Below are 12967 nucleotides of genomic sequence, written 5' to 3'. Positions count from 1 at the left end.
CAGCACTGGTTGCACAGACATTCCTGGCAGGAGAAGAAGAGACGAGGTTGATCTACACTCCGGGTACGACAACTAACGAAACACCGGAACAAGGGGTTCACAGCATGAAACAAGCCGCTACCTCCACACACAGACAAAGGCAGGAGAGCAGGCCCTCAACAGCAGGCAGTGGCGCCAGAAGCCATCAAGGGCCACATGAAAGGCCATTCACACCTCATCAACCCACAGTGCGAGCAATCAACGACAAACAGAGAGAAGCTCAAGAGAGATCAGCCAGACGCAGTTCATCCTTTGGAAACAATGGAAGTGGTCTATGCTGGTGATGTGGGGGAAGGCACTCATCAAGTGGGTGTCGATTTCAGCATGCTGTTTGCAGAAACTGCGACTATACAGGGCAACTGGCCCGCATGTGCAGAAAACCGCAGATCGGCTGGTATACGATCGGAAGGGTCGGAAAGCGGACCAGAAGATGGTGGGGACAGTACCCAGGACACCGATGTACAGCGGGTCAACACAATCAATGTCCACTGTTCTTACAACAAGATGCTCCAATAATGATGAGGGTCCTACTCAACGGGATACCCATCAACATGGAGCTGGACACGGGAGCGAATCAATCTCTCATAAGCGCTCAACAATTTGAACAGCTGTAGCCGCACAAAAGAGACAGATTAAAACTCACAAGGGTCGATACCAAACTAAGGACCTATACCAAAGAAATTGTCCCAGTCCTCGGCAGCACCATGCTCTCAGTCACACACAAAGGGACAGTGAACCAACTTCCCCTGTGGATTGTCCCCGGAGATCTCCCAGCACTGCTGCGGAGAAGCTGGCTAGCAAAATTAAACTGGAAATGGGACAATGTTCACGCCATGTTGTCAGAGGAACGGACCTCCTGCTCAACAGTTCTAAGTCGATTTGAACATCTCTTTCAGCCAGGTGTGGGCACCTTCAAAAGGGCTAAAGTCAAAATCTACATCACACAGGATGCTAGACTGGCCCATCACAAGACTAGAGCTGTGCCCTATGTGATGAGGGAAAAGATTGACCATGAACTGTACAGGCTTCTGCGGGAAGGCATTATCTCACCCGTGGAATTTAGCGACTGGGCATGTCCCATCGTTCCAGTCATGAAGCCTGATGGATCCGTACGAATCTGTGGTGACTACAAATCTACCATAAACAGAGTCTCCCTACAGGACCAATACCCACTGCCCAGAGTGGAGGACTTATTTGCCACATTGGCTGGAGGAAAACTTTTCTCAAAACTAGATCTCACATCTGCGTATATGACGCAAGAATTGACCGACGAGTCCAAGCTACTCACCATCATCAACACACATCGATGCCTTTTTATGTACAATCGATGCCCATTCGGCATCAGGTCGGCAGCTGCTATATTCCAGCGCAACATGGAGAATCTGCTCAAGTCCATCCCGGGGACGCTTGTATTTCAAGACGACATACTTATCATGGGCAGGGACACCGACTCCCATCTCTGCAATTTGGATGAAGCACTAAAGCGGTTGGATCGGGTAGGCCTAAGAGTTAAGAATTCCAAGTGCCTGTTTCTCGCGCCCGAGGTTGAATTTTTGGGCAGAAGGATTGCCACTGATGGAATCCGCCCAACAGAGTCCAAGACAGAAGCAATTCGCCTGGCACCCAGGCCGCGGAATGTTTCAGAAATGTGCGCCTTTCTCGGGCTACTCAATTACTTTGGGAACTTTATGCAGAACTTAAGCATGCTGCTGGAGCCTCTCCACGTGCTACTCAGAAAGGGGTGCAATTGGTTTTGGGGGGGCCGCCCAGAAATGCGACTTCAATAAGGCACACAACCTTCTGTGTTCCAACAGTGTTTTGGCTTTCTTTGATCCAGGTAAAAAGCTAGTTCTTACATGTGATGCATCAGCGTACGGGGTCGGGTGCGTTTTACAATATGTCAATAGTGCGGGTAAATTACAACCCATAGCTTATGCCTCCAGGTCACTTTCGCGGGCGGAGCGCGGGTATGGAATGGTGGAGAAGGAGGCGCTTGCGTGCGTGTATGGTGTCAAAAAGATGCACCAATACTTTTTCGGGGCCAAGTTTGCGTTAGAAACCGACCCCAAGCCCCTCACGTCCCTACTATCCGAGAGCAAGGCAATAAACGCCAACGCCTCGGCGCGCATTCAACGGTGGCACTCATGCTGGCATATTACGATTACACCATAAGGCACAGACCAGGCACAGACAACTGTGCCGACGTGCTTAGCAGGCTACCCCTGGGGACCACGGAAGGGTCTGTCGAACAGGACTGTGAGATAGTCATGGCAATCAATGCCTTTGAGACCACAGGTTCGCCCATGACGGCTCACCAATTCAGAGCCTGGACGACCAGCGACCACACGTTATCCCTAGTAAAAAGATGTGTCTTAACTGGTGACTGGGCAGAGGCTCGCGATGCCTGCCCCGAGGAGATCAAACCTTTCCATAGGCGCATGCATGAGCTGTCACTACAAGCAGACTGCCTGATGTGGGGCAGCCAAGTAGTTATGCCTCTGCGAGGCAGAGAGGCATTTGTCCGGGAACTCCACCGCGAGCACCCGGGGTTCGTTCTCATGAAGGCCATAGAAAGATCCCACGTCCGGTGGCCTGGCATTGACGCAGACTTGGAGCTCTGTGTCCGACGGTGCACCATTTGTGCCCAACTCAGTAATGCCCCCAGGGAGACCCTGCTGAGCCCCTGGCCCTGGCCCACCAAACCGTGGTCGCGGGTGCACGTAGACTATGCGGGCCCATTCATGGGTAAAATGTTCCTCGTAGATGCAATTTCTAAGTGGATCGAATGCACTATTTTAAACTCGAGCACCACCTCCACCACTGTGGAGAGCTTTGGAACCATGTTCGCAACGCACGGCATTCCTGACATATTGGTCAGTGATAATGGTCTGTGCTTCACCAGCGCAGAATTCCAAGATTTTATAAGTGACCACGGCATAAATCACATGAAGACAGCACCGTTCAAGCCGGCCTCCAATGGCCGGGTGGAGCGAGCAGTGCAGATCATTAAACAAGGCATGCTCAAAATCCAAGGTCCCACGCTGCAGAGCCGCCTGTCGCGACTGCTGCTGGCATACAGATCTCGTCCGCATTCATTGACTGGTGTTCCCCCCGCGCAACTATTAATGAATTGGTGAAACGGACCTTAAAGACAAGGCTCTCATTAATCCTCCCAGACATGCATGAAATCATTGAGGCAAAGCGCCGTAAGCTAACCGAGTACCATGACCGAAATTCGAGGGGGAGGTGGAATGAGATAGGGGACAAAGTGTTTGTGCTAAACTCTGGCAGAGGTCCCAAATGGCTTGCAGGGACAGTAACAGGCAAGGAAGGAAACAGGCTACTGGTGGTACAAATGGACAATGGCCAAACCTGCCGGAGGCATGTAGACCAAGTCAAAAGTAGATTTTCCAACACTGCTGAACCAGAGGCAGACTACAATGTGGAACTCACACCACACCTGGTGGACAGACAGAGGGAACAACCTGAGGAAAGGGCAATCCCAACAGACAGCCCAGGCGACACACCAACAATCATACTGAACGAAACAGACAGCCCAGGCGAGATACCAGCAATCACACTGAAAGAAAAACAGGCACCGAGGCAAACAACTGAACCACAACTAAGACGCACCACGCAAGAGCTTAGACCACCTGAGAGACTGAACCTAGAAAGACAATAAGTCCTTGGGGGAGGGTGATGTCATGTATCTCACACTATTGTACATAACTGTATCTTACCATGCTATACATGACTGTAACTAGAGATGACCTATAACCACAATCTTACCTTACCACCAGGGGTGCACTGCAGGAGACACTGGATACCTGTCCCAGACAGGTATATAAGGACAGGTCTCAGGCAAGTGTGGCATTCGAGAGCTGTGTAATAAAGGTGCAGGTCCTGAGTGACCTTGACTTCAGTATGTGCCTCGTGTGAATCTGTGCTGCAGGGACAGGACTTTACAGTACCTGTTCGGTCGACGGTTCGAGCTAGAGATGGACCACAAGCCGTTAACATCTCTGTTGTCCGACAGCAAGGCTGTCAACGCTAATGCGTCAGCTCGCATACAGCGATGGGCCCTCATGCTGGCTGCGTATGACTACACCATACGGCACCGGCCAGGCACCGAGAATTGCGCTGACGCGCTCGGCAGGCTCTCACTGGCCACCACCAAGGGGGCGTCGGAGCAGAGTGCTGAGATGGTCATGGCCGTTGAGGCTTTTGACACTGCGGGCTCCCCCATCCCAGCCCGCCAGATCAAAATCTGGACCAACAGGGACCCCCTCCTATCCATGATAAAGAAATGTGTCCTGACTGGGGACTTGGCGCCCGCACACAGGGCGTGCCCCGAGGAAGTCAGGCCGTTTCAGAGACAGATGGGTGAACTCTCCGTCCAAGCTGACTGCCTGTTATGGGGCAACCAGGTCGTCATGCCCCAGAAAGGAAGGGAAGCGTTCATCAGGGAACTCCACAGCGAGCACCCTGGCATCGTGTTCATGAAGGCCATTGCCCGGTCACATGTGTGGCGGCCGGGGATTGACTCAGACCTGGAACACTGGGTTCGCAGGTGCACGACGTGTACCCAGCTGGGCAATGCCCCCAGGGAGGCCCCACTCAGCCCGTGGCCCTGGCCCACCAGGCCATGGTCACGTATTCACGTGGACTATGTGGGCCCGTTCATAGGAAAAATGTTCCTGATCGTTATTGATGCATACTCAAAGTGGATCGAGTGCATCATATTGAACTCGTGCATGATATCCATCACTGTGGAGAGTCTGCGTACGGTTTTCGCGACCCACGGCTTGCCGGACATCCTGGTCAGCGATAATGGCCCGTGTTTTACCAGCCATGAATTCCAGGAGTTTATGTCAGGCAATGGGATCAAGCACGTCCGGACAGCGGCGTTCAAGCCGGCCTCCAATGGCCAGGCGGAACGGGCGGTCCAAGTCATAAAGCAGGGCATGCTACGCATCCAAGGACCCTCCCTTCAGTACCGCCTATCGCGCCTCCTGCTGGCCTACAGGTCCCGGCCGCACTCGCTCACGGGAGTCCCGCCAGTGGAACTCCTCATGAAACGCACGCTCAAGACGCGGCTGTCCCTCATTCACCCATCCCTGGCAGACATTGTTGAGGGCAAGCGACAGTCCCAAACCGAGCTCCATGATCGAGGCTCAAGGGGGAGGTGTATAGAAATAGATGACCCGTATTTGTTCTTAACCATGCTTTGGGACCCAAATGGCTTGAGGGCACCGTAATTGGCAAAGAAGGAAACAGGATCATGGTGGTCAGACTAAACAATGACTAAGATATGCCGCAAACACTTGGACCAAGTAAAGACAAGGTTCAGTGCAGACACGGAGGAACCGGAAGAAGAGCATGATGAGATAGCACCCACACCACTGCCAGCGCACAAGCAACAAAGACAGCCCTCAGCATGCACAGTCCCTGCGGCCAGCACGGATAAGCCGGAATCACCTCAAATGATGTCATGTATTTCACCATCTTGCAATGACTATAAGTATGTAACTGTAACTCATGCATGCTGTACCTGTAACCTTGTAATACACACCCTGACCACAGGAAGTGAGCTCCTCACCTGGGCTTCCAGGTATAAAAGGGGAGGTCCCACCCAGGATCAACACTCTTCAGTCCTGGAAATAAAGTGAAGGTCACAGAGTGACCGTGTCTGATATAGCCATGCCTCATGTGAGTTTGTAACAAGATGCAGAGGCACTACAGTTTGAGCTGAAGATGTACAGTCTTGTGGAGTTATTCTAAACGTAACAGAGAGCATGCAGAAATCAAGAGCAGGCAGCGGAAGGAGCATGTGGCAAACCAGACTCCCCACCCACCCTTTCCTTCAACGACTGTCTGTCCCATCTGTGACAGAGACTGTAATTCCTTTATTGGACCGTTCAGTCACCTAAGAACTCACTTTTAGAGTGGAAGCAACTCTTCCTCGATTTCGGGGGTCTGCCTATGATGATGATTCTAAGCTTTTGGCCACATGTCCCAATATCTCCTTATAGAAACATAGAAAATAGGTGCAGGAGTAGGCCATTCGGCCCTTCGAGCCTGCATCACCATTCAATATGATCATGGCTGATCATGCAACTTCAGTACCCCATTCCTGCTTTCTCGCCATACCCCTTGATCCCTTTGTAAGGGCCACATCGAACTCCCTTTGTGACTGGGTGTCATTTTTTTTCTGATCACGTTCTTATGACGTGCCTTGGAACGTTTTACGAGGTGCAAGGCGCTTTATAAATGCAAGTGGTTGGACACAGATAGCGCTGTCGTGAGAGCAGCAGAGCGGTTTCAATGTTTAGTAAGAGCTGTCGGGATGAGATAGAGGCGATTGCATTGCAGCAGAGAGACGGGCAGTGGGTTTTGTGCGGATTGCAGTGTGAAAGGGACACTCCAGATTTTATTATTGTTCGGTTTGCAGGTTGAGACATTGGCAGCGCCCTCTTCTGCCTTCTCCTCACTGATCCCTCTCCAATCCAACCATATAAGTTAAAAAGAAACAAGTTAAATGTTTGGAATCATTCGGATTTTCTGAAGTCACACTATCGCAGAGGATTTTTTTTAAACAAATACAGGATCAGAGCAAAAAAAAGCATTTTTTTTTTGGAAAATAAAAGTCTGAAGGTTTCAAGCAATCTACAGAAAGTAGCTGAAGTTTGTAACATGTGTGTGACAGGACTCTTGTCTTGGCGGAAGAGTGAACAATCCGAGAGAGGGAGAGAGAGACAGGGGGAGAGATGTTGGTGGATCACACGCAGACAGTGAAGGGCTGGGTCTGGGTCTGACCGGGCCAGAAGTTCCAGGCTGCCGGGAATCCTTCTACAGATTTCTAAAAAGAAGTTTGGCAACTTCACGGAAGCAAGTTGCAAAGGTTGAGCCCCTGAAACGCGGCTTCCCCCGCTGGCTTTCGGAGACTTAGTTTGTTGGGGGAGGGAGGCGGCTCCCGGGAGGAGATAAAACCCGGCTATCACTGAACCTGAGAGACATCCCAGCACGGGCAGAGATTGCTGTCCGCACAGAAAGACCCTGCTCCCAGCAGAGACTCCAATCCAAGCACACACAGAGACCCTGCTCCCAGCACACACACAACCTAATCCCAGCACACACACAGCCCCTGCTCCAAGCACACAGACCCTGCTCCCAGCACACACATACATCCTGCTCCCAGCACATACTCAGACCCTGCTCCCAGCACACACACACACCCTAGTCCCAGCACACAAACAGCCCCTAATCCCAGCACACACACAACCCCTGCTCCCAGCACAGAGACCCTAATCCCAGCACACACACAGCCCCTGCTCCCAGCACAGAGACCCTAATCTCAGCACACACACAGACGCTGTCCCCAGCACGCACACACACACCCTGCTCCCAGCACACACACAGACCCTGCTCCCAGCACACACACACACCCTGCTCCCAGCACCCACACAGCCCCTAATCCCAGCACACACACAGCCCCTGCTCCCAGCACAGAGACCCTAATCCCAGCACACACACAGACCCTGTCCCCAGCACACACACAGACCCTGCTCCCAGCACACACACAGCCCCTGCTCCCAGTACACACACAGACCCTGCCCCAGCACACACGCACCCTGCCCCCAGCACACACACACATCCTAATCTCAGTACACACACAGTCCCTGCTCCCAGCACACATACAGCCCCTGCTCCCAGCACAAACACACAGACCATAATCCCTGCACAGACATCCAGCACACAGACTATTCCCACTTGTGGAAGGAGAGACGGGAGAAAAAAACAACTAACCCGACCGATTTGTTGGGCAGGAACTAAAGCTGGTCATCCAGAAAGGAGAGAGAAGTGGGGGAGAGAGAGTGAAGGCAGGAGAAAAAGGCTGAAGAGAGAGAACGTGAGTGAAAGGAGAGACAGCGAGAAAAGGAGATAGAAGGGAGAGAAGGCAAGAGAGAGAGACGGAGAGAGACAGAGAAGGTGAAAGAGCGAGAGGAGGAGGAGGGTTGGATCGGACTGGGAGGAGAGAGAGAGGGGAAGAGGAGGAGAGACAGAGACAGAGAGAAGGAAGGAGAGAGAGAGAGACAGAGACAGAGAGAAAGAGAATGGAGGAAAGAGAGAGAGAGAGAGAGGAGGAGAGAGGGAGAGGAGAGAGAGAGAGTGGAGAGAGGGAGAGAGCCAGCCTGAGAGTGGGAGGAGGAGAGAGCCAGCTTGAGAGTGGGAGGAGGAGAGAGAGAGAGAGAGTGGAGAGAGGGAGAGAGCCAGCCTGAGAGTGGGAGGAGGAGGAGAGAGAGAGAGAGAGTGGAGAGAGGGAGAGAGCCAGCCTGAGAGTGGGAGGAGGAGAGAGAGAGGGAGAGAGACAGAGAGAGAGTGGAGAGAGCCAGCCTGAGAGTGGGAGGAGGAGGAGAGAGAGGGAGAGAGACAGAGAGAGGGGAGAGGGAGAGAGACAGCCAGAGGGTGGGAGGAGGAGAGAGAGAGGGAGAGAGACAGAGAGAAAGAGAGAGAGAGTGGAGAGAGGGAGAGAGCCAGCTAGAGGGAGAGAGGGAGAGAGACAGAGAGAGAGAGAGAGAGTGGAGAGAGGGAGAGAGACAGCCTGAGAGTGGGAGGAGGAGAGAGAGAGAGAGAGAGAGGGAGAGAGACAGCCAGAGGGTGGGAGGAGACGCCGGGCGATGGGGAGCAGCCCTGGGGACCTGGCTGTAAAGTTTGGGACGGGGCTCCGGGCAGATGCAGCGTTGCTGTGTTGTGGAGGAGTTGGTGATCCGGGAGCCGCAGGAGCCGCCAGTCAGCTGTGTGTCTGATGTCCCCCTTCCCTTCCCTCTCCCTCCCCTCCCTCTCCATCGCTCGGATCTCCAGTGCGGGGGCCACCCCCAGCCAGCACAGGCACAGCGGCAGCGGGCTGACCCGAGTGGAGATGTGACATGGCGTTAATCGTGAGCCCCTTGCTGCTCTTGGCTTGTGTCTGGCCGGGGCTGGGCGACAAGGACGTCTACTGGGACCGCAGCGGCTTGTCGGACGAGCAACGGGGCGAGCTTCACCGTTCTCCTCACCCTCTCCTCTACTTCGACCCCCGGGACATCAAGACCCTGCGCCAGAGGTCCCATACCAGCCACACGCCCATCACCCGGGCCATCAGGAACGCGGTGAGGACCATGCTGGCCAAAACCACCTTCTACCTGCCCCCTGCAGACCACCTGACCTTCTCGGCCAAGTGGAACGAGGTCTATGGCAACAACCTGGGGGTGCTGGCCCTCTACTGCCTCCTCTTCCCCGAGGACCATGCCGCCCTGGACTTTGCCCTGGACTACCTGGACAGGATGTCCGCCTACCCCCACTGGCAGGTGCGGGTGGCGCCCAACGACGAGGTGCCGCTGGCCCACTCCCTGACGGGCTTCGCCACCGCCTTCGACTTCCTCTACCCCTTCCTCGACACCCCCAGGAGGAAGGCCTACCTGGGCAAGATCCAGAGCGTGACCGAAGAGCTCTTTGAGTTCTCCAAGTACCGAGCCTGGGGCAAGCACTTCCTGCACAACCACCAGGCCACCAACTTCCTGGCCCTGCTGACGGGGGCCCTGGTGCTAACCCCTCACCAGCCCCAGAGCGCCCTGCTCTGCAAGCAGATCGCTATCGACGTGATGGAGAAGACCCTCTTCCTGCTTGACCACGTCGTGGATGGCTCCCTGGACGAAGGGGTGGCTTACGGCAGCTACACGTCCAAGTCCATCACCCAGTACGTTTTCCTGGCCCTGCGGCACTTCCAGCTGAACCACACCGGCAGCCCCTGGTTGAAGCAGCACTTCTGGTTTTACTATGCCACCCTGTTGCCCGGTTTCCAGAGGAGTGTGGGCATCGCCGACTCCAACTACAACTGGTTCTATGGGCCAGAGAGCCAGCTAGTTTTCTTGGACAGGTTTGTAATAACTTTCCCACCTGCCTCCGAAATTATTTCTTCTTGATGTAAAATGATGCAACTTTAACATATTGGGGTGTTCAGAAAAGTGTTGAGGCTGGGGGGTCATTTGCAAATGTCAGAGAATGTATGAGATTGCTTCCAGGGATGAGGGACTTCGGTTACGTGGATAGACTGGAGAAGCTGGGGTTGTTCTCTTCAGAGCAGAGAAGGTTGAGAGGAGATTTGATCGAGGTGTTCAAAATCATGAGGGGTCTGGACAGAGCAGATAGAGAGAGACTGTCCCCATTGGCGGAAGGGTCGAGAACCCGAGGACACGGATTTAAGGTGATTGGCAGAAGGATATAAGACGTGGGGAAAAACTTTTTTAGGCAGCGAGTGGTTAGGATCTGGAATGCACGGCCTGAAAGCGTGGTGGGGGCAGACTCAATCGTGGCTTTCAAAAGGGAGTTGGATAAGAAAACCATTTACAGGGCTATGGGGAAAGGGCGGGGGAGTGGGACTAGCTGAAGTGCTCATGGAGAGAGCCGGCACGGGCTCGACGGGCCAAATGGCCTCCTTCTGTGCTGTAACCGTTCTATGATTCGAACTGAGATTGATAGATTTCTGTTTGGCAAGGGTATTAAGGGTTACAGAAACAAGGTGGTAGATGGAGTTAAGATACAGATCATTCTAATTGAATGGTGGAACTGGCTCGAGGGGCTGAATAGCCTACTCCTGTTCCTATTCCTTTTAACTTTATCCTTGTTTATTTATGGTCCATTTATTAATACTAGCGATCACCGTGTTTCCAATTGGCCCGGGAAGACCAATATTACTATTGCTGAAATACAAAACCAAAAGTATTCGAAACAAAAATTAGTGAGGTTACAGTTACTGCATCGATATGCAAGGGGAGGTCTGGTCTCTTCTGATTAACTTACACCTTTTTATAGTGTTTGCTGGGAATACATCATTGTAAAAATCACAGTCATTAAGTGATTGGCTGTATCAAGATCATCAAACTTCAAGCTTCAAACAAAACAGCAGGTTGTGTTTGCAGCACATTGGAAAATGTGTTGTCATAGGTCGTAAGATGTGTTGAGGCAGTAAGATGGGTTGGGGTATAGGATAGGTTGGGGTGTAGGATAGGTTGGGGTGTAGGATAGGTTGGGGTGTAGAATGGGTTGGGGTGTAGGATGGGTTGGAGTATAGGATGGGTTAGGGTGTAGGATGGGTTAGGGTGTAGGATGGGTTGGGGTGTAGGAGGGGGTGTAAGTTGAATGGCGGAGCAGGCTCAAGGGGCTAGATGGCCTACTCCTGTTCCTAATTCTTATGTTCTTATGTTCTTATGGTTTGGGATGTAGGATGGGCTGGAGTATAGGATGGGTTAAGGTGTAGGATGGATTGGGGTGTAGGATGGATTGGGGTGTAGGATAGGTTGGGGTGTAGGATGGGTTAAGGTGTAGGATGGGTGGGGGTTTAAGATGGGTTAGGGTGTAGAATGGGTTGGGATGTAAGATGGGTTAGGGTGTAGAATGGGTTGGGGTGTAGGATGTGTTGGGGTGTAGGATGTGTTGGGGTGTAGGATAGATTGGGGTATAGGATGGGCTGGGGTATAGGATGGTATCAAGTGTTTGGTAGCAGGACTGGAATGAGGGAGTGTGCACTCAAGTTCCAAAGTTTAATTCAACGAGGATCAGCAGGTTCATTCGGGCTCAAAATATCAGCAAATTCAAGAGAGAATTGGCTAAGTACCTGAATCAAACATTGGTAGTGAGGCATTGCGTGATATGACATGTGGAATGAGCACTGGGATTGGCCAGAGGAACTACAATATTCTTTCCTAATGCCGTTTATTCCTGTATCATTCTGTCTCTATCCTCTTTGCCATCTCTCGCTCCACATCTTTTTCTAGCTCCCACTTAAGCCCCACATTTGACTGAACGTGCCCGGCCAGAATGAGGCGTGTTCGGGTTGGACGCCCGATTTACACCCCTCTGGATCTTTGGTTCCACTGAAGTGGAAAATTGGGCGGTCTTTAAAACAGGCAACTGAGACCCATTCTCACCGGTTGCATAGGTTACAATCATGGGCGTCTCTGCCTTGCTCTCTAGTCCATCTCACTTTCTGTGCTGTATGTTGACCACGAGCACAAGGAGCACGTTTCTAATGCAGTTTTCAAAGTATAACGTGAGTGATTCCCAAATCACTTTCAGGAGGAGGGATTGTTAGGCACCTGGAGGAGGCAGTTTGACACCACTTAGAAAGCAACTATACTGCCGGACAGACTGGATTTTTGATGTGCTTCAGGGGCTGTACAAGAGCTTCTGGATACTTTCCAAAGATACCAAAATAATAAGTGAAATGTTTTTTGAATGTGAATCCTCTCCTTCTGAAAACCTTTAAAATGTAACTGTCACAGGCAGGGTTGTGCTTTCTTCACAGCTAATAAAATAACTTTGAAATATTACTGTTGTGTTGTGGGAAATGCGGCAGCCAATTTGTGCACAGCAAGGCTCCACAAGCAGCAATGCGATAATGACCAGATAATCTGTTTAAGCGATGTTGATTAAGGGATAAATATTGGCCATATTGGATAGCTCCCCTGCTCTTCTTTGCTATGGTGGCCACAGGATGTTTTACATCCGCCTGAGAGAGCAGACGGGGCCTCGGTTTTAACGTCATATCTAAAAGGGCGGCGCCTCTGACAGTGCAGCACTCCCTCAGTACTGGCACTGGAGTGTCAGCCTGGATTATGTGCTTCATATTTCTGGTGTGGGACTTGAACCCATGAGGCTCTGGCTCAGAGGCGAGAGTGCTACCCACAAAAATAATAGAGAAGCAAATTATAATTTTAAATGGAGAAAAATTGCAAAGTGCATGAAACACAAAAAGTTAGTATGCAGGTACAGCAAGTAATCAGGAAGGCAAATGGAATGTTGCCCTTTATTGCAAAGGGGATAGAGTATAAAAGCAGAGCAGTCCTGCTACAACTGTTCAGGGCATTGGTAAGGCCACACCTCGAATACT

At 52.0% G+C, this 12967-nt stretch overlaps 1 protein-coding gene across 1 annotated transcript in view; it reads left to right on the top strand.

The window, feature by feature from the left end:
- The first annotated feature begins 7364 nt into the window (after positions 1–7364).
- The window catches only part of LOC139277901 (dermatan-sulfate epimerase-like protein), a 66144-nt gene continuing 60541 nt past the window's right edge, over positions 7365–12967 (top strand). The window contains exon 1 of the mRNA XM_070896553.1: positions 7365–9955. Coding sequence (XP_070752654.1) covers positions 8967–9955 — 989 coding nt within the window. The 5' untranslated portion in view covers positions 7365–8966. The remainder of the gene's footprint in view (positions 9956–12967) is intronic.

Source organism: Pristiophorus japonicus, chromosome 1, assembly GCF_044704955.1.
Source record: "Pristiophorus japonicus isolate sPriJap1 chromosome 1, sPriJap1.hap1, whole genome shotgun sequence".
In the NCBI taxonomy this organism is placed as follows: domain Eukaryota; kingdom Metazoa; phylum Chordata; class Chondrichthyes; family Pristiophoridae; genus Pristiophorus; species Pristiophorus japonicus.
Note: the sequence above shows the minus strand (reverse complement) of the source record. Positions and strands in the feature narration are given on the sequence as shown.